Source organism: Balaenoptera physalus (genome assembly GCF_965194825.1).
Source record: "Balaenoptera physalus genome assembly, chromosome: 3".
In the NCBI taxonomy this organism is placed as follows: domain Eukaryota; kingdom Metazoa; phylum Chordata; class Mammalia; order Artiodactyla; family Balaenopteridae; genus Balaenoptera; species Balaenoptera physalus.
The window spans coordinates 122,321,093-122,343,125 of record NC_138890.1 but is presented as its reverse complement, the minus strand read 5'-3'; the positions used below and the strand labels follow the sequence as shown (position 1 = coordinate 122,343,125).

Sequence of the window (22,033 nt, the reverse complement as noted above, 5' to 3'; positions counted from 1 at the left end):
AAGTTCTCACCTTTTTATCTCATTCTTTTTCATTTCTAATTTGTATATATTTTATAACATAATATCAGGAGAGTAGTACATGTTTGTAATGTACAAATAATCGGTTTCAGGTGCAAAATTTTTTTTTACTGTTAGAGGTATATGACCAAAGAAGACTACTAAGCTAGAAAACTGAGATAATTTCTTCACTGTTTTCTGATTGCTCTTTCAGGAGCTTCTTTTTCGTTTCTTTTTACGGCAGCCTCATTTTTTCATGTATGAACTTTTGTTTCTTATCCAAGAATATTATTTATAGTTCTTTGTTGTTTTCTGCTATTCCCTATGATCTCTGTATCTTTTAAATTTCTTTGCTGTTTTAGTTTGTTTGGTCTCTCATTATAGGCTTATCGTAAAGGATTGATTATCCATATTTGGCCATTCTTATTTGAGTGAGGCCTAAAAAGCTAGTTAGAAGACCTGTATGGGCCTTGTCCCCTGGTGGACTTCTCCAAAGAAGGGCTCTCCTGCTGGGAGATTGAAGCCTGGCAGTTAGGATGTTAGAGTTAAATGAGGGAAGGCAGGTGGGGTGGGGTTAAGAAGGGAAACTTCCTTTTAACCTCCATGATTTTCGTCCAACACTTCATCCCTCCTTTCCCCTTTGCCTTATGTCTAGACCTCTCCAAAGGCTAAGCTCTAGTCCTGTCATGACTTAGGAGGGATGGTTGCCTGGCTGTGCTGGGTGGGATTCTGGGGACCTAACTACCTGGCAGACTTCCTCATGATCCTCCTCTTTGCAGCTCTCCACACCCCTTCTGAGGTGCTTCAGAGTCCTGAGCCTTCTCAGGACTCTGTAGGTCAGGTCACTTCAACTATGACTCACTGCAGTCACTTAGCGAAGCAGAGGAGAGGTAAACCTAAGGCCTTCACCATTCCCCCCTCCCTTCCTATATTATGGTCTCGTTTCATGACAGTTTGGTTTCTGTTTTTATTCTCTTTATTTGTTTGGAGTAATTGTTTAAAAAGCACATTAGAAAATAGTTGAGGCAACTCAATCAAGAACATTTTTATTTTTAGTTTGGCCTTTTTTTCTTTAATAGACTGTATCTGTGCATAATACGTCCATGTACATTGCAAAAAATCTGAAAGTATATATACTAAAGTGTTAATAGTAGTTATCACGTGGAGGGGTGAGTTGAGTTTTTGTTTGTTTCATTTTTTGTTTATATTTATGGTTTTCATAATGACCCCTATTACTTGTATAATAAGAAAAAAAAGGATTACAGAGTTCCTTGTGATTTCAATGATACTGAAACTTGTTTCTGTTTTTATTTTTCAGGTTAACGAAATATATCGTATTACTATGTGTCACTAAATTTTTGAAGGCTGTGGGGCTTTTTGAATCATATGACCTCCTAAAAGTAGTTCACATTGTTCAGTTTATTTTTATATTAAAACTTGGGTGAGTGTGTCTGGTTCTTTTTTTCCTTAATGTGTTTTAATTTCTTTGAAAATCCTGTTTTAACTAAGTATCTTTAGGATATTTTACATAGAATATTTTGTGCATTTTATTCCTCCTGACAAGTACTTGATAATTGTTTTTTAAAGATAGAATACCTAAGGTTAGAGGTACCAAGAGACTGGATTTAAAAAAAAAAAGGATTGTCATACTCTATTAGCTTGCCAAGACATCAGCTTTTGCTTTAGCTTGTGTTAATGAGGTTTTTGCAAATTTAATGTCTGGCTTAATAGAATCCAGCTGTATCCCCATATCTGAGTCAGTATTCAGTCTGTTGCAGTATCTCACATGAACTAGCCTCTGAAAAGCTCTAATATACACCCCTGAGAGAATAAGAGTGAAAAGGGCAAATAATATCCTAATACTTCTGTAAAAATAGTTTGACCTCAGGACTTCTCGGTGGTACAGTGGTTAGACTCCGAGCTCCCAATGCAGGGTGCCTGGGTTCGATCCCTGGTCAGGGAACTAGATCCCACGTGCATGCCACAACTAAGAGTATGCATGCCACAACTAAGGAGCCCATGAGCCACAACTAAGACCCAGCACAACCAAATAAAAATAAATAAATATTTTTTAAATAATTTTTTTAAATGTTTAAGAAAAAAATAGTTTGATCTCACAGCTCCCTAAAAGGGCCTCAGGGGCCCTAGGGATTCCCAGACCATCGTACTGGCATAGTCTAACCTGCCAGCAGGCATAAAATGTCTCCTGAGACTTGTCTTGGCACAGATGTTCCTTATTTTCCAAGTTAAACCTTGCTGGGCTGTGTTCACTACATGTCCCTTCATGGTACAGGGTCCTCTTACAATATAAATTTTACACTATTCTGCATCTAGTAAGAAGTTCTCTCTAAGTAAAGATTCTCTGGATCTTGAGATTGATAGTGACCAACCTCTGTATTAATAAGTATCTGTTAGGGACTTCCCTGGTGGCGCAGTGGTTAAGAATCCGCCTGCCAATGCAGGGGACACGGGTTCGATCCCTGGTCCATGGAAGATCCCACATGCTGCGAGCAACTAAGCCCGTGCGCCACAACTACTGAGCCTGTGCTCTAGAGCCTGCGAGCCACAACTACTGAGCCTGTGCTCTAGAGCCTGCACGCTACAACTGTTGAAGCCCACTTGCTGCAACAAGAGAAGCCACTGCAACGAGAACCCGTGCACCGCAATGAAGAGTAGCCCCCGCTCACCGCAGCTAGAGAAAGCTCACGCACAGCAACAAAGACCCAACTTAGACAAAAAAAAAAAGAAAAGAATCTGTTAGACTCCTGGCAATTTTAGTAATTATGGAAAGTGATTCTTGACTAGGAAATTTTTAGCACCACTTGAATATATTTTTATATAACTATTTTGGGAATATGAAAGGTAGGGATATATGATTAGTACTTTCTTCATTTCTATTTCAAGATTTGTTATTACTAAATTTTAGAGAAGATAGGAATTATTTTCTTTGGTAAAGTATAAAAAAATATTGAGACTTCTTTTGTGGCTTGTAAACTGGTTCTGAAGGCAGATACAGAAGAAAGAAGAGTTCCCAAAATATTGTAGTGGAAGCCTTATTAAAATAAGTATTGTTCTCTGGTATATTTTCTTTAGAGGTTAACATACCCTTCAAATTCTAGTATATTTGTTTAAGTGTCTTTACTTAAAACCACACCTTGTATATAAGATTAATTAATACTAATATATTAATGTTTCAATATTCACAGGACTGCATTTTTTATGGTTTTGTTTCAAAAGCCTTTTTCTTCTGGGAAAAGTATTACCAAACGCCAGGTAAGTCTTTTGCAGACTCCTTTTGTCCTAGCAGTGGACCAGGAGGCGGTGTTCTTTCCTTGATCAGGGTTACTTACTGAATGATTTTAAGTGCTCAGCAGAACATTTCCAGAGTTAACTTGCCCTTGACTTATCATTTCAGAACCGAGGCTTCAAGAGTAAATGCTAAAGTGCTAAGATAATGAAGTGTTTAAAAATGTAGACGAGGGTAGAAAATGTTTCAAGCATGCATGTAATTATTTTTTTAATACAGGATCCATATGCTGAAAAGATTTACAAATCAGACATGTAGACATGCCCACAAGCCTAGGATAAATGTCACTGGGAAGCAGATAAAGCATAGGGGTTACAAACAAGGCCTCTGGAGTCAGACAAATTCATGGCTGTTGTAATTACAAACCTTACTTTAAGCAAGTTACTTAATTTCTCTACCTTCATTTTCTGACCTGTAAAATGGAGATAATAATGCCTTCCTAATGGAGCTATAAGGAATAAATGAATTAATACATGTGAAGTTCTTAAAATAGTGTGTGGCCTATAGTGAGTATGCAGTACATATCAGCTGTCACCCTCTTCATCGTTATTATTGCCTTTAAGCATCTGAGGTTCAGGATGCATACCAGAAATGTCCTTCATTCTGCATCATCTCATATTATCACCTCTTTGGACAGTAGTTACACCCTACTACATATTTGCTTTATGCCACAACTTAGAAACCTGTGCCATGATTTTTTATTAGACGAATTTAAGTACCTCTGTTTTAGAGACCAAGAACATTTTTTAAAACAGGATTAATATTTTAAACCCCATCTTAACTTTTTTCCCTCTCTTTTCAAATAATTGAAGGGCTGAATATCCCTGCTGGAGAAGAATTTAAAAACTAAAACATTAAGTGTTCCTAGCAAGCTAGTGAGAACTAGTGTAAAAAACAGAAAAAATTGTACGCTATAGAAAAAGATTTCAGGATCTAGCAACAGACAAGAATATGGAAAATGAAAAACAGAATACTATCTTGCAAATCTAGATTTAGTCAAGGGATCTTAATAATTTCTATTTAATTTTAAAATATGTAACTATTTGGCCTTTAAAATATTTGTGTTACCATTATCTTTCCCTATGTGTTTTTAAGATTTTGAGATATTTGGCAAAACATATGACTGAAATTTTTAATTTTTTGTTTCCATTTTTAGTGGATCAAAATATTTAAACATGCAGTTGCTGGGTGTATCATTTCACTTTTGTGGTTTTTTGGCCTCACTCTTTGTGGACCACTAAGGTAAATAGAAATACATATTTTGAATGTTTATGTTTCTTCATTTTGAATATTAGTTTTGTGCCATTATGTTTTATGTCAGATGTTTGTCAGTTATGTACAAATGCTTCTTTCACTTCTATAGCATTGGGTACAGCTCACTGAGTATATATATATTGAGGACCTGTTTAGTTGGTGGACTCGTTCTTTGGTGGATGCCATTAACGTATTGTTCATGATCTGTCATAGATATTTTACTAGTTAGAGTCCAAACAGTTTCAGAAAACTTTTAGCATACGTGACTTTTTATTCATTGGTGATCCCTTTTAGCAGCTGGTTTTAGAAACGAAAAGTCTGAAATGGTAAATAAAATCAACCAATAAGGAGGAAAGCAAAATCTTTAAAAAATGCTTCCCCCTCCCCCCAACTCTGAAAGTCCTCTACTACCCACAGAAGATGCTTGAAAGATATGGTTATAAACAGATGTCTTGGGGATAGTGTGCCAATCATTAAAGATAAGTTTAACTCTCATTTCGTATTCCCTTAAGTCTCTATAGATCTTTTTATGTAAATTGGTCGGTTCGGGGGGGGGGGAGATTCTTTAGGGCCACTTAATTTAATAGGAATTATAACAGGTGCAACCGTGCATAAGTCTTCTTTTAATATTTCTCTATCTCAAAATTATAAGCAAAAGTGCCTTGCCATTGATGGGGGGCGCGGAATATGGGACAAGAAGTAAGGAATAAGATGAAGGGTGTTCTGAAGAATCTCACTGAGGATGATGGAGTGGACAGTAGAAAGTGATCAGTGGGAAATGCTTTGTGAAAAGTCTTTTCTCCTCTCCCAGACAATAGAATAGCTCTGGGTTTGGCTCCCTTTGGCTTGTTTACCCTGTGCTTTGTCAAAGGAGGGGTGTATATAATTCCAGTGTCATATGCCTGTCCGTGACAGCAGCAGCTTCCTGGCGTGGTGGGAAAGCTGGCTGGGATTTCTCAGCTTGGGGAAAACCTTTTCAGTTTATGCTTGAATATGATTGAGTGGTAATTTCTTATTCATGAAGTGATCTTTTGGTCTGTTACTAAATCACTGTCCCTGTGTGTTAGGCTAGGGAAGGAAGGGGAAAGTTGTTAAATTCTTCCTTGGCTCCTTATTTAGTCATCTACTTCTGCCCTTACAACCACTCACTACCACCAGCTCCTCTGCCAACACTGCCCCTCTCATTCTTTTCTAAAATTGTCATTCAGTTTCTTGATTAGAAAGACTCCTTTGGTGTTTCATAGCCTGTCTTATTTTAAGTTAGTATCATTCTGCTGATATATATTTTTTTAATTGTAATCTCCCAAATATTAACAGAACTAAAATAATCACTGCTGTGTTCTCATTACAGATTTTTGAATAAGGAGGAAAAATGAAAATTTTTCTAATGAGCAGCTGAAAATCTGTTCCCATGTAGATCCTATAAGCTCCCTTTAGCTGGCAATAATGTTTTTAATTTTTTTAATATTCATACATATAAAAGAATAAATATAAATAAATATGAACATTCATGTATCCCCCAAATAAAACCTTACCAGTTCCTTTGTTGCCCTGTGTATCCCCCTCTCCCCCTACCATTGGATGTAACCAGCATCTTAAATTTTGATTTTCATTCTCTTGGTTTTCTTTATAGTTTTACCATATATGTACACATTTCTTTTTTGCAAGTTTTTTACTTTATATGAATAGAATTACATTGCATGTATTTTTGTGCAGCATACTTTTTCCATTCAGTGTTATGTTTGAGATTTGCCCAATTTGATGCATGTAGAGCTATGTGTGTGTATGTATGTATGTGTGTGTGTGTGAGTGTGTGTGTGTGTATATATATGTAATATACACATATATATATATAGTTCATTCACTTTTGTATTAGTTTTTTGAAATGTAATTCACATACCATAAAATTCACTCTTTTTGTCTTAGTCCATTGGGACTGCTATAATAAAAATACCATGGGCTGGGTGACTTTTAAAAAATACAAATTTGTTTCTCATGGTTCTGGAGTCTAGGAAGGCCAAGGTCAAGGCAAAGCAGATTCAGTGTGTGGTGAGAGACTGCTTCCTGGTTCATAGACAGCCGTCTTGTCTCTTCACTGTAACCTCACATAGCAGAAGGGCGAGGGAGCTCACTGTGGTCTCTTTTATAAAGGCAATAATCCCATTCATGAGGGTTTCACCCTCATAACCTAAGCACCTCTCAGAGGTGTTCTTTACCTCCTGATACCGTCACGTTGGCGATTGAGTTTAACGTATGAATGGGGGAGAGAAGGAGACACATACATTCAGTTTGTAGCATTTTTAAAGTATACAATCCTGTATTTCTTAATATATTCATAGAATTTCATTCATTTTTTCCACTGTATAATAGTCCTTTGAATGGATATACTCTAAATTATATTATCCATTCTCTCATCAGTGGGTATTTAGGTTGTTTCTAGTTTGGGGCTATTGCAAACAATGCTGGTGTCTTATAAGTGTTTCCTGGTACATATATACAAGAAACCTGTATGATATAATCCTACAAATGGTATTATTAGATATTTGTAGCTTCAGCCTTCCTGAGGCAGATAATGCCAGAATATTTTCCAAAACAGCTGTACATGTTTATTTTTCCCATAATGTTTTATGAAAATCAAGGGGAAAGATTTATTTTCTTCTCCCTTACTCTAGTTGAATTCATGCTTCCTGATAAAGATCAGATATATTTCATGAATGATAATGTTTTATTTTTGTAGGACTTTGCTGCTATTCGAGCACAGTGATATTGTTGTCATCTCACTGCTCAGTGTTTTGTTCACTAGTTCTGGAGGAGGACCAGCAAAGGTAGAATTTTCCATTATTCGTTACTTGAAAATTGAACGTGTACATGTAAAATACTATCTAAGGCAGTAAAATAGTATCCTTTACCATTTAAAAGAATGCAGAGGCTTTTTCTGCTAATTATAAATTTTTCTCACAAACATTTTGTTTTTTACTTTTTATTTTGAAATCATTATATATTCCTAGGAAGCTGCACATATAGTACAGAGAGGTGCTTGTGCCCTTCACTCAGTTTCAATAGTAACTTCTTACCTAGCTCTTATACTATCAAAACCAGGAAATTGACATTGGTACAATCCATAGACCTTATTCAGATTTCACCAGTTTTACATACACTCGTGTGTATATGTGTGTGTGTGTAGATTTGTGTAACCATCACCACAGTCAAGATGCAGGACTGATTGATCACCACAGACATCTCCTTCATGCTATACCTGATCCCTCCCCTATCTCATTCTTAACTCCTATACATCATTTTTGGAAAATACGTCCCTAAGAACTTGTTATATTTAAAGTCTGATGAATGTTTTGCCAACTACGCGACCCTATTCATCTTCCATAATTTAAGTATTAATCTCTTTTTAGTAAATGCATCACCAATGTGCAATTATAACTTACAGCTACAATACTTTTATTTACCAAATTAAATGCTTCCTATGCATGACGCATTGTGCCCGTTACAGAGGAAAGGAGAAATAAAGGGAAATAAGGTTTAATAGTTTCTGTTCTGGCTTTCAGGCTAAATAATGGAGGCAGATGAGTAAAATAAAGTGAACAAAGTAACATGCCAAGTAGAGCAGAGTCTACCCAGCCTGTAGATTTCAAATTGGATCCTTGGGTATTAAAGTATATGCCACTATTTAATCTTTTCCCCTCACTCACAGAGTACTCCAAAATAAATGTCAAGTGGATTGTAGATTTTTGTGGTTAAAAAAAAAAGGTATTTGTAAAAGCATAGAATAAAATATAGATGGATAATTAATCTATGGACAGAGAAGAACTTTCTGAGCATAAAACCAGTAGAAAAAAATCACAGAGGGGAAACCCAGTACGTTTGACTGCATAATGATTACAAGCATCTGTGTTGTAACAGAAATCATTGTGCAAACAACAAACTAACAACAATAACAAATTGCCACAGATAAAAGTTTTACTTTTTTTTTTTTTAAATATAATCACTCAAATAGTTTAAAAAAATGCTGAAGATCCTCAATAGAAATGAGCAAAGGAGAGGAAAAGACAACTCACAAAAGAAATACAAATGACTTTAAAACATTAAACAAACATTTTACTGCACTGATCAGAAATGAGAGTATGGATCTTACATATCCTGTCGTTAGTGTCAATAATGAATCTGGGCATCTCACCAGGACTGTGATTTTTTTTTTCTTAGTCTGACTCTGAAGCATCACAAAATTCTCAGTTGCCCTCTTTGCTAAGAAAAGATTAAGTTATATTCTCCATATTTGGGTATTGTTAATGTTACCACATCCTGATTCAATGAAAATTATGAAATTTTAAATTGTATGGTTTATGTGTACTAACTTTTGTCAAAATACCTACCACACTAATAGAGAATTTATCAAATGTAGTGGTAGTCGTATAATGAATAAAATAGGATCCTCATTTTTCATTTAAAATTTTTATTTTATCGAAGTATCTGGTATTACACCTGTAAATTTGTAAATAGAGAATGTATAATAATGCTATTTAGATTGCTTCTTTACCAAAAATTCTGAAGTATTTGCATAAACCTGGATAGTATGTCCTTTCTATAATTTTCTCTTGTCAAAATCCTTTCCCTGGAATGAGAACATAAGAAGTGTATTCAGCTTTTAATACCTTTACTAGCTATTAGAGATGACTTTGCTAATTTTCTTAACATGCCCTCTTAGTTCTTTTTCCCTAGAAGAGTGGTAACTAGGTTACTGACATTATTGTAAATCAGCTGTCTTCTCTATTACTTGCATGTTGTAGAATAAATTAGGTCACTACTAATTATTCCGTAGTTACTTGGGCTTTTCAAACAGAAGCAAAGTAACATTTAGGAAGATTAGTTCTGTGAACATTTAATGGTTTGTACATGGTAACATGCCTATCAGTACTAGCAAGGAGACAATTGAAGTTGTCAAATTGTCAAGTGCCCTAAAAATACCCTACAGAATTTGTTGGAGCTCTTTACTTTTGTATCTTACTGTTAATACTGTAAATTTATATTGTACAGTATAAGGACTTTAATGTCAGATGTTATTTTTTCTTTAAATATTTATCTGAAAAAAATTTTCTTTAGCATTTGTATAGTCATGGTCTTAAAAATCAACACTTGAGAAAGCTATTCTTGCTGTTATTCTCTTCATTTTCAGACAAGAGGGGCTGCTTTTTTCATTATTGCTGTGATCTGCCTATTGCTTTTCGACAATGATGATCTCATGGCTAAAATGGCTGAACACCGTATCCTTTTGCAAAAGATCGGAGTTTTTTAGTCTGGCACAATGGGAAATGAAGGAGTGACTGAATTATACTGATCAATCATGAATGAAACTTTCATAGATTGATGTAGGTATTCTAAATCAGTATTCAAATAATGAATAAATTCATTCTAAATTAAATATTTTATAGCATCTCAATATCTTTTACAGCACTCTTAAGTTTTCAGAAATTTAGGGACAATGAAAGAATATTTTAGAATGTCCTGATGCTATTAAAAAAAAATAGGTGATTTACCACTCAACAAAATCAATCTATTTGCTCTCTTGTAACAATTTAAATGCTCCTTTTAGAAGTCAGTGGCAATTATTAAATATAAACTTTTTTGAGATTAAATGAAAAACCTTTGGCATCTTGCCTGAAAGAAGAAGTTCAAATTCCTTAACCTGGTATTCGCTCTCTTGCTCTAAATTATTATTTCCAACTCAGCCCCCACTCGTCTCTTATATAAACCCAACTTTCCAATCAAATATATCTACTCATTTTCCTCTGCAGTCATGCAGTGTTCTTTCCTATCTACATACTGTTGCCCACTCCATTTAGCAGGACTCAGAACACCAGTTTTGATTCTTCTGGTTACTGATACTGCTGCAAAACCTATTAGTTAACTAATGTCAGTTTACTTTGTTACAGTGAAAGAGGACACCATGATTTTGCAAAACTCCAGGTTGATTGTTAGACAATTGTTGCCCACTGTACCCTCTTTTGCTTGCTGCTTGCTTTGCTGAGGCTTATGTGGTCAATGGCTTAGAAACAGATTTAGGACTGATTTTTACATGTCATATCCAATTCCATTGGATAGGAGTGATCTAAGGAGGTTCCTTGCTCTTGTCCCTTTGTCCTCTTTAGAGTATGCATGCATATGTCTTTTGGAGGTTAAGTACTAAAATTTAACAACTGTGCCTTAAGCACTATTATAATTGTTTTGGAGACAACAAAAGAAATATATATAGGCCATTCTAATTTATAAATCATGTCCCAAAATTAAATTTTTAATTATTTTCTTTTGTTTTTAAGGGAAACATATTGTTGAGGATAGTCAGGTTTGCCCTCAGATTAGTGTATAGTCAACCCAAAATAATGTAGCTAAAATTCCAGGAGGACTTCAGGATTCAAAGAGTTAATATTTGGAATTTTTTTTCCTTCACTCCAACTCACTTAGCTGAAGGACATCATGACAGTGCTCTAACTCACATGCTTTACACAGCCATTGCCTTCTTAGGTGTGGCAGATCACAAGGTATGTTCTTTTCTTTGTTCCTAAGGTGATCAAGAGATTCTGAAAAGTTACAGCAACTGTAACTTTAAAAGTACATTTAAAATAAGTTATCAGTAATTTACAGTACTGCCAGCCATTTAAGTAGTTCAGTAATTTGGGTTATGGAAAAAACATACTAGCTCCGTTTCTTTAAATATTATGTATTTAAGGCTTGAGTGTTGAACTGTGTGTTTCTAATGAGACTTATCTACTTTTACTCATAGGGTGGAGTATTATTGCTAGTACTGGCTTTGTGTTGTAAAGTTGGTTTTCATACAGCTTCCAGAAAACTCTCTGTAGATGTTGGTGGAACCAAACGTCTTCAAGCTTTATCCCATCTTGTTTCTGTGCTTCTCTTATGCCCATGGGTCATTGTTCTTTCTGTGACAACTGAGGTAAGAGCAGGAATTTACTGGTAATAAGTAAAATAAATTGCTGTTATTTATAGATTTTAGTTCAGTACATTGTATTTTATTTCAATTTGATGTTGCAAGTAGCTTTAAATTATCAAGTACTATTACATTTATATATCCCTCCCATTCCTGTGGCCCATAGGAATCAGTTAAATACTAATAATAATATTAATAATAATTTAATACCTACCCACAAACCCAAGGATTGTGTATCACCAAGTATTTATAAAATTATTAAACAATAATGCTTCTTTTTTGAATACTTTGGGGAATACTAGGAAAATGTGCCAATATCTTATAACTCTTATATTTTGGCATTTTACAAATCATATTGAATCATGGGAATATTTGTTTATACATAAAGCAATTAACTAAAATATAAGATGTGAACTTTATACCCATATGGTATTAACAAATTTTTTTTTTTAATTTCTAGAGTAAAGTCGAGTCTTGGTTTTCTCTCATTATGCCTTTCACAACGGTTATTTTTTTTGTCATGATCCTGGATTTCTATGTCGATTCCATTTGTTCAGTCAAAATGGAAGTTTCCAAATGTGCCCGATATGGATCCTTTCCCATTTTTATTAGTGCTCTACTTTTTGGAAATTTTTGGACGCATCCAATAACAGACCAGCTTCGGGCCATGAACAAAGCAGCACACCAGGAGAGCACAGAACACGTCCTTTCTGGAGGAGTGGTAGTGAGCGCTATATTCTTCATTTTGTGTAAGCATTTTTCCCCTTAGCAAATTTCATCTTATGGATTCTGATGTTCAGTCATTTACTAAATTTGGGAATTTGTTCAATGCTTCATACATTTAATGCTGATAGATACTGTGCTAGGTTTTGGTGGCTTAAATTTTTTTAACTTTTGTAATATTCCTTTTTTTTTTTTCTTCCATTTTTAGCTGCCAACATCTTATCATCTCCTTCTAAGAGAGGACAGAAAGGTACCCTAATTGGATATTCTCCAGAAGGAACACCTCTTTATAACTTCATGGGTGACGCTTTTCAGCATAGCTCCCAGTCAATCCCTAGGTTTATTAAGGAATCACTAAAACAAATTCTTGAGGAGAATGACTCTAGGCAGATCTTTTACTTCTTGTGCTTGAATCTGGTAAGAGTTTTAAATATTAGTGGCATATCTTAAAAGCTTAATCTTTTAATTTTGACAGTTCTGGTATAATTTTAGTAATTCCCAAATAATTTTAGTAATTAGATATGGGCTAAAATTATATTTTCTCTAAGTATTAGAAAGATTACAGGATCATATTCATACTACTTAAACAATTTTTTGAAGTATTTTAGAAACGTTGGTTTAGTGTGCTATTTCAAATTAGTAGATATAGTAGTTTATAAAGATTTTTATCAGGAATTCCCTGGCGGTCCAGTGGTTAGGACTCCTTGCTCTCGCTGCCAGGGGCCCAGGTTCAATCCCTGGTCGGGGAACTAAGATACCACAAGCCACACGACACAGCCAAGAAGAAAAAAAGATTTTTATCTACTCCTTATAAGATCTCACTACCCACCAGATTGCTAACATTTTATAGTCTAGTTTATTTAGTTCTACAGACATATAAATAAAACTATCTCCTTTTAAATAGTTTATAAGATAGACATATCTGATTTAGCTTGATTTCTTATAGTTTATATGAAATGAGGTTTCTTGTATGAGAACCAGTTAAATAACGAAAGAGACAAGTGTATAATATCTTCAAGTAAGGTTTGGGTAACTAAGGGTTAAAATCCTTATGATTAAATTCTGATAAATCTCTCTTGAAACAGTATTTCCCAACATACTCCTATTTTTTTTTAAACGTGTTTTAGCTTTTTACCTTTGTGGAATTATTCTATGGCGTGTTGACCAATAGTCTGGGTCTGATCTCAGATGGATTTCACATGCTCTTTGACTGCTCTGCTTTGGTCATGGGACTTTTTGCAGCCCTGATGAGTAGGTGGAAAGCAACTCGGATTTTCTCCTATGGGTAGGTACACTAACTGTCAAGGCTTGTAGCAAATTCCATCTTACAGAATAAAATTTTACTACTTTTAATACAAATTTAATTTTTCAGAGCTTCATTTTTCTTTAATTTAAAGTAGATAAGAGAAACTAAACCAAGCATTTGATAAATACTGAATGGCAGTAAGCTTAAGACTATATACTCCCTGACAAATCCCTCTCATAGGTAGATAGCAAAAAATCAGTTAAATAGTGAGCTATTTGGCCAACAGTGTTTTTTTGAGGTAATGGAATGTTCATGGGCATTCACATCTTTGCAGTTAGAAAGAGAATTCAAAATTTGAAGTGGCTCTGCATGCAGTATCCTTTCACTAAGTCATCATTCAGTTCAGCGAATATTAGAATCCCTGATTTGTGCAAGATATTTTGATAAGAACTATTGTAAATAGGTTAATAAATTCAGCTCTTACTTTCAGCTGTTTATATTTTGAAAGATGGATGAGCCAAAATTACAAAAACTTTTGATACAAAGCCGAATCTATGTGCTGTGACGGAGATACAGAGAACGCCAAAGGCTTAAAGGAGAGAGAAATAACTTCTTGCTAAGAAATTAGGACAGGCTCTGTGTAAGAAGGGACGTTGAAGAAGGACTTTGATAAATATATAAAATTTCAACAAACATATATGTATGGAAAGAACCTTCCAGCATTAGTATGATATTTAAAAATCTTGGTAATTTTCTAGTCTTACTATTTGTGTAATTGAAAATCTGTCATTGAAAATCATTTCCTCATTTGTAACATAATAATGTTTATACTTTAAAAATATTTGTCATTTCCCTTTTCTAAAAATATATTCTACATTTTTAGGTATGGCCGAATAGAAATTCTCTCTGGATTTATTAATGGGCTTTTTCTAGTGGTAATAGCTTTTTTTGTGTTTATGGAATCAGTGGCTAGATTAATTGATCCTCCGGAATTAGACACACACATGTTAACAGTAAGTCTTTTCATTTTCCTATTTGAATTTCTACTCAAACTCGTACAGCTTTTTCCCTGCTAAAGTTTAACTACTTGTAGTTATTGACCTAGGAAGGTTTTATTTATTTATTTTTTAATTTAAATCAACATAACTTCCTATCTTGCTATTTACATGTACACTGCTGACTCTTCAAAATTAATTAATACACTTTTCTCTAACACGCTAGTCGTCAAATATTAGATAACATTCTAGAACAGTTTTTTTTCTGCCTAATTAAACGTTTTTGTTTGAAGATGTGTTTTTGAATACCTGAGGAAATGTTCAAAGGCTTTACTCTAGATTAAATTACTGCTATGACAACTTTAAATGTTTTCCCTGTACCTCCAGATCTTTACATGTGATGTTTCTTATAGTTCTCACGCCCTTCCCTCACTTCTGCCCTTTTAGGCTTTGCTTCTAAAGTTGCCTTTGGTGGGCTACTTTCCCTTAGTCCCTCTCTTCCCACCTTAAAGTGTGTTAGATTTCCCTTTCTGAATATTCCCATTGTATCTTGTGCAACCTTCTTTTAGCAACATTGACTTATAACTGTTGTTTAGTTTGTCATTCTTCCACAATTAAGATGTGTGTCGCTCAATATCAAAAACACAAACAACCCAATCAAAAAATGGGCAGAAGACCTAAATAGACATTTCTCCAAAGAAGACATACAGATTGCCAACAAACACATGAAAGGATGCTCAACATCACTAATCATTAGAGAAATGCAAATCAGAACTGCAATGAGGTATCACCTCACATGGGTCAGAATGGCCATCATCCAAAAATCTACAAACAATAAATGCTGGAGAGGGTGTGGAGAAAAGGGAACCCTCTTGCACTGTTGGTGGGAATGTAAATTGATACAGCCACTATGGAGAACAGTATGGATGTTCCTTAAAAAACTAAAAATAGAACTACCATATGACCCAGCAATCCCACTACTGGGCATATACCCTGAGAAAACCATAATTCAAAAAGACTCATGTACCACAATGTTCATTGCAGCTCTATTTACAATAGCCAGGACATGGAAGCCACCTAAGTGTCCATCAACAGATGAATGGATAAAGATGTGGTACATATATACAATGGAATATTACTCAGCCATAAAAGAAACGAAATTGAGTTATTTGTAGTGAGGTGGATGGACCTAGAGTCTGTCATACAGAGTGAAGTAAGTCAGAAAGAGAAAAACAAATACCATATGCTAACACATATATATGGAATCTTAAAAACAAACAAACAAAAAAAATGGTTCCGATGAACCTAGGGGCAGGACAGGAATAAAGACGCAGACGTAGAGAATGGACTTGAGGACATGGGGAGGGGGAAGGGTAAGCTGGGACGAAGTGAGAGAGTAGCATGGACATATATATACTACCAAATGTAAAATAGCTAGCTAGTGGGAAGCAGCCACAGACCACAGGGAGATCAGCTTGGTGCTTTGTGACCACCTAGAGGGGTGGGATAGGGAGGGTGGGAGGTAGACGCAAGAGGGAGGAGATATGGGGATATATGTATACGTATAGCTGATTCACTTTGTTATAAAATAGAAACAAACACACCATTGTAAAGCAATTATACTCCAGTAAAGATGTTAAAAAATTTTTTAAATTAAAAAAAATTAAAAATAAAACAAATGGATTTCTCTAAAGGAGAAATTGTAGATGTATGTAAATTAAGTAGTGCCCTGAACTAGAGCTACTATTCAAAATCATTTTGTAAGAGGGGATAATCAAGGGTAAGGATCCTTTGGGGTGTTATTGTGGCACCATTAAATCAAGATAATCTCATTTACTTTGTTTTTTAAAAAATGCTTTTCCGCTGTACTTTTTTTACTTTGGGAAATTTTACTGTAGTTAAGAAACAGTAAGAGTGTGTTTATTTGGAATCCACTCATTAGTAAATTACAATCATTGCCTTTTAAAGTATTGATATTTACCTAGTAATATAAATGAGATTTCAGGTACAGTGTATACTTGCTCTAGTAAGCAGTACTTTCAAACTCTTTATTTAAATAAACAAAACAAAACTTTAGCATCATTTATTTATTCATAAACCCTGAATCAAGTACATTTTTATTCTTAATCATTTAGTTAAAGCAAATCTAAATCCTTTTACTTGTCAACACTTTGGTATTTGAAAGTTAAATGCTTCTTCTAAAATATTCTAAAATTCACACTTTTAAAATTTTCTTATTGAATTTAATGAGGTTTTACTATGAATATTTTCAAAACTGTAAACCAAAAAACATATATAGCTACATAATAACTTTTAAATAACAAGTTTATTTTTTTAATTACAAATTTAAAGGTTTTCTTTTTTCTTTTTTGCTAGCCAGTCTCAGTTGGAGGGCTGATAGTAAACCTTATTGGTATCTGTGCCTTTAGCCATGCCCATAACCATACCCATGGAGCTTCTCAAGGAAGCTGTCACTCATCTGATCACAGCCATTCACACCATGTGCATGGACACAGTGACCATGGGCACGGTCACAGCCACGGATCTGCAGGCAGAGGCATGAATGCTAACATGAGGGGTGAGTCCTTGCCAGATACTGTCCTACCTTTCAACTGTGTTCTGAATTGTCATTGTTTATTTGTATTTAGTATTGGGTTCTTGGTACAATTTTATTTTAAAAAACCAACCTGTAACTAAAAAGAGATCTAAAGTCATCTGTTACAGAAAATGCTCACAACTGTTCATAAATGTCAATTTTTTAAAATAAATTATTGTAATTATAGAGTCTTTTTCATAGTGACACTTGAGTAAATATTAGTTGCAAGGGAAACTGTGCATTACGCACTTTCACTGTAAAAGAACTGAGAAGTTTTATTGTACTGAAAAAAAATATGGGGAAGTATCATTTATGTTGAGATATTTATTCTGATGTTTTATTTTTTTATTTATTTTTTTGGCCACGCCGCACGGCTTGTGGGATCTTAGTTCCCCAACCAGGGATTGAACCCTCACCCTCAGCAGTGAAAGTGCGGAGTCCTAACCTCTGGACCGCCAGAGAATTCCCTATTCTGATATTTCAGTAGAAATAATTTAGGTAATGTCAAAACTTGGCTCATGTATATGATTTCTAGGAAGTTTTCTCAGACACCATCATAAAATTCACCACACTGGTAATAGTTGCCCACATCCTTACTTCACCACTATGCCATGAATTCCTTGATGGAAGTGACCATGTTGAGTCATTTTGAAGTACCAGCCCCTAGCAGAGTACCTGGTGAATAATAGGTACCTCGTAATATTTGTAGAATGAATAAAAGAACTAAACTAAATGTGCTTTAATTTTTAATATTTTATGTATCTTACTTGTAGGTGTATTTCTACATGTTTTGGCAGACACACTTGGCAGTATTGGTGTGATCGTATCCACCATTCTTATAGAGCAGTTTGGATGGTTCATTGCTGATCCCCTCTGTTCTCTTTTTATCGCTATATTAATATTTCTCAGTGTTGTCCCACTGATTAAAGATGCCTGTCAGGTTCTCCTTCTGAGACTGCCACCAGAATATGAAAAAGAACTACATATTGCCTTAGAAAAGGTACTGTGTACAATTTCTTTACTAGTCTTCTTCCTTTTAAAATAGCATTTGAAATTAAATAAGTTGACCTAATAAGAAATGAAAATGACAGTCTTGTAGAAAAATGGACTGATAATATAAACAGGCAATTCATAGAAAAACCAAACACAAAATAGAATGTATTTCAGCTTGTGGTTTGCCATATCTTATTTATTTGTTTGTTTGTTTGTTTATTTGTTTATTTATTTATTGGCTGCATTGGGTCTTCGTTGCTGTGCGCGGGCTTTCTCTAGTTGCGGTGAGTGGGGGCTACTCTTCGTTGCGGTGCACGGGCTTCTCATTACGGTGGCTTCTCTGGTTGCAGAGCACGGGCTCTAGGCACACGGGCTTCAGTAGTTGTGGCACACGGTCTTAGTAGTTGTGGCACATAGACTTAGTTGCTCCACAGCATGTAGGATCTTCCCAGACCAGGGCTCGAACCTCTGTCCCCTGCATTGGCAGGCGTATTCTTAACCACTGCACCATCAGGGAAGTCCCTGACATATCATATTAAATAATTAGGATCTGCTGATGAACAGTTGGCATCTTGAATACTTAAGGTATAGCATCTTAACCCACTGGTTTCATAAATAAAATTAGTAAAGTTTTCTCACTTTCTCATAATTGGCGACTAATACATCCTACTAAAAAAGAAAGTTTTTTATTTCAAAAATAATACATATCCATTACAGAAAGCTTCAAAGTAGAAAAAAAGAAAAAAATAATAATCACATATAATTTCACCACCTGGAAAGAAACACTTTTTTTTTTTAATTTATCTATTTATTTATTTATTGTTTTGTTTGTTTGGCTGCATTGGGTCTTATTTGCTGCGCACAGGCTTTCTCTAGTTGTGGTGAGCAGGGGCTACTCCTCATTGCGGTGCGTGGGCTTCTCATTGTGGTGGCTTCTCTTGTTGCAGAGCACGGGCTCTAGGCATGCGGGCCTCAGTAGTTGTGGCATGTGGGCTCAGTAGTTGTGGCTCGCAGGCTCTAGAGTGCAGGCTCAGTAGTTGTGGTGCAGAGGCCCAGTTGCTCCGTGGCATGTGGGATCTTCCTGGACCAGGGCTTGAACCCATGTCCCCTGCATTGGCAGGCGGATTCCTAACCACTGCCCCACCAGGGAAGCCCAGAAACACTTTCAAGAGTCATTTTTCTGTATGAAAATATTTTTAAAATAAAAATGGCCAAAAAAATGTTTTGTACTGCTTTGTAAATTTTTCCCCACTTAATTATGTCATGTTGATAAATATTCTAATACATTTTTAATGACAGGGTAGTGTTACGTTGTGTGGATAGTCTATAATTTATTTAACTAGCCCTCCATTGTTGAACATGAAGGATATCTTTTTCATGTGTTATCTCAAATATAACAATACTGGAATGTTTGTATCAATATAAAGGAAACAACATGGTTTATTGAACGTATCCAATGTTTAGACTAGGCAAAGTACATCTTATATCAGTGAAAATGGGTGTAAAGGCACCTTTGTAACCCTGTTCACTTCCTATTCCAGACTTCCTTCCCTGGCATCAGTGCCAGGTCAAAATATTTTAGACACCTTTACTTGAAGTTAGTTGTCCCTCCCATTCCTTTCTCATTTCTGGGGTCTGCTTATTACTTTTTTTTTAATCAGCTTAATAATGGTTTCTGGACTAAAAAGACTGCTTTGTGTTCAGTAAATTAGCCTTCAAATCCATTTATATCACCTCTCCTTTTATTTGACAGCTACAGAAAATTGAAGGATTAATATCATACCGAGACCCACATTTTTGGCGTCATTCTGCCAGTATTGTGGCAGGAACAATTCATATACAGGTGACATCTGATGTGCTGGAACAAAGAATAGTACAGCAGGTAATAATCTTAAGTTTTTAAAATAATTTCAGTTGAGGTAATTGCACACATTGTAAGTTATACAGCTCAGTAGTCATTTAGTTGTTTAAAAATATCATTCTTACAGCTGTCCAAGGATAAGTTATTTTTTTACATCTAGATTTGTTTTATATCCAAAAATGGTAAAAAATAAAGTCAAGTTTTAGTATGTGGAGGACAAGCTTAAGTTAATGTAAAAAAAAAAATTCATTTGTAATCCACCTTGGTTCCCAATAGATGGTCCAGAAGTAAGTTATTATAAATATAGTCCTAAGTTAATAATAATAATAATAATAATAAAGTTGGCAGGTATGTGTCATGGTTGGAGATAAGGATCAAAACAGTTCCTGTATCCCTATTCTAGACCTACCGAATTGGAAACAGTAGCTTTTTTCTTTTCTACTTTGAATGTCAGGTCAGTGATTTACTGGCCTTCTAAAAGATCCTATGTAATATTTGACCAGCTAAATAATAAACATTACTTTAAGGACTTACCATTGACTATCTGTGGCTATTTAAAAAAATGTGATATCTATTATTTAATCCAAGTGCACTAAATGCATTAATCTAAATGCTTTTAAATGTATGGATTTTTGTAACAGGTTACAGGAATACTTAAAGATGCTGGAGTAAACAATTTAACAATTCAAGTGGAAAAAGAAGCATACTTTCAACATATGTCTGGCCTAAGTACTGGGTTTCATGATGTTCTGGCTATGACAAAACAAATGGAGTCCATGAAATACTACAGAGATGGTACTTACATCATGTGAGATAACTTGGGAATTACCCCTGGGGTATGAACAATGAAGATGAAATGACCGGGTATTTATAACATCGCCAGAAGGAAGAAAATTGCACGTAATTGTACAGAAAAATTTTGTGGTATTTGAAAAAAATTTTAAAGCTCCCTACAGCTGGATCAAGGAATCTTTCTTAAAGGAAATTTAAATACAGAATGAAGCGTTAATTATACAAGTAAAATAATTGTTTAAATTATGTGTAAAACAGGAAACTTAAAATTTAAGTGAACATGATGTATCATATCATCTTCAAAAGTGAACATATAATGATGGATTCTAGTGAAGACCAAGATAACTTCTGTGTGTTTACTTTCTGTAAGAAAGCATCTCCATTGTAAATAATGTATTTACATGTTTATTACAAAGACCCAAATGAAAAATTTTTAGTCAATTTTTTGCATAGCCCTAGGATAAAATAGGAATAAAAGTTCTATATTTATGGATTTTCTGTATATAAAACTGGTTTCTAATTATAACTTAAATCCATTAAGTAAAACCTGTATTGCCACTTTAAATTATTTGGGAGAAACTTCAACCACTGATATGAGGCAGCAGTGAGAATAGTGAAGGATAACATGACAGTTTTTGATGTATTACAAAAGCCAACCACTCTGTAAAATAAATTTTTTTACTTTTGGTAATATTTGCAAATGCATAATTACTTTATTAGGGTAAAGAACTTAGACTAAGTTGTGTTCATGTTATTCACTCTGTCTTCTTCCTCTAAAGTAGAATATTCCATTTCTTATTATGCATCTAGCATTCCAAGTTGCTTATTAAGCTGGTATCCAAGCAGTGCTAGGCTTTTCATCTTTTCATATGTTGTGGAACAGCCAGTGGAGAGAGTCATAAATAATTGTCAACTCAGTTAATTTTCTGCCTATAGATATAACTTTTTCTTTTTTTTTAATTTCTGGAACATGTAGATATAGAAGAAATATCAAAGAATTAGGTGGTTATTTTAAAGTTTAATAAGTAAATCTTGTTCATAAACCCTTGGGCACTATGAAATCACAATACTTACTCTATAACTACTTTCTATAGTAATATCTATATTTTTTCATTTCCAATTTAAACTGAATGTATAGTCTGAAAAGACTATATGATAAATAGATACATCATAATATATGCAGTTTTATGAACACCAAAGAATGTTGACCAAGAGAAACTTTTGAATACCTATTTATAAGCATCTGAGTATTTTCACTCTTATACTAGGAATTTTGATAAGTAGGATGAATTAATTTTAGTATGGATACTATTT

General features: G+C 34.6%; 1 protein-coding gene across 2 annotated transcripts in view; it reads left to right on the top strand.

Moving 5' to 3' along the window:
• SLC30A5 (solute carrier family 30 member 5) overlaps window positions 1-21,412 on the top strand; it is a 28,583-nt gene extending 7,171 nt beyond the window's left edge. For both annotated transcript variants that reach the window (XM_082457198.1, XM_082457199.1), the window contains exons 2-16: window positions 1,316-1,438; window positions 3,204-3,270; window positions 4,461-4,546; window positions 7,296-7,383; window positions 9,744-9,831; window positions 11,030-11,106; window positions 11,349-11,519; window positions 11,974-12,262; window positions 12,445-12,653; window positions 13,364-13,521; window positions 14,366-14,495; window positions 16,854-17,055; window positions 17,847-18,073; window positions 19,820-19,948; window positions 20,569-21,412. In XM_082457198.1, coding sequence (XP_082313324.1) covers window positions 1,316-1,438; window positions 3,204-3,270; window positions 4,461-4,546; window positions 7,296-7,383; window positions 9,744-9,831; window positions 11,030-11,106; window positions 11,349-11,519; window positions 11,974-12,262; window positions 12,445-12,653; window positions 13,364-13,521; window positions 14,366-14,495; window positions 16,854-17,055; window positions 17,847-18,073; window positions 19,820-19,948; window positions 20,569-20,739 — 2,215 coding nt within the window. In that variant the 3' untranslated portion in view covers window positions 20,740-21,412. The remainder of the gene's footprint in view (window positions 1-1,315; window positions 1,439-3,203; window positions 3,271-4,460; window positions 4,547-7,295; window positions 7,384-9,743; window positions 9,832-11,029; window positions 11,107-11,348; window positions 11,520-11,973; window positions 12,263-12,444; window positions 12,654-13,363; window positions 13,522-14,365; window positions 14,496-16,853; window positions 17,056-17,846; window positions 18,074-19,819; window positions 19,949-20,568) is intronic.
• Window positions 21,413-22,033: the final 621 nt, after the last annotated feature.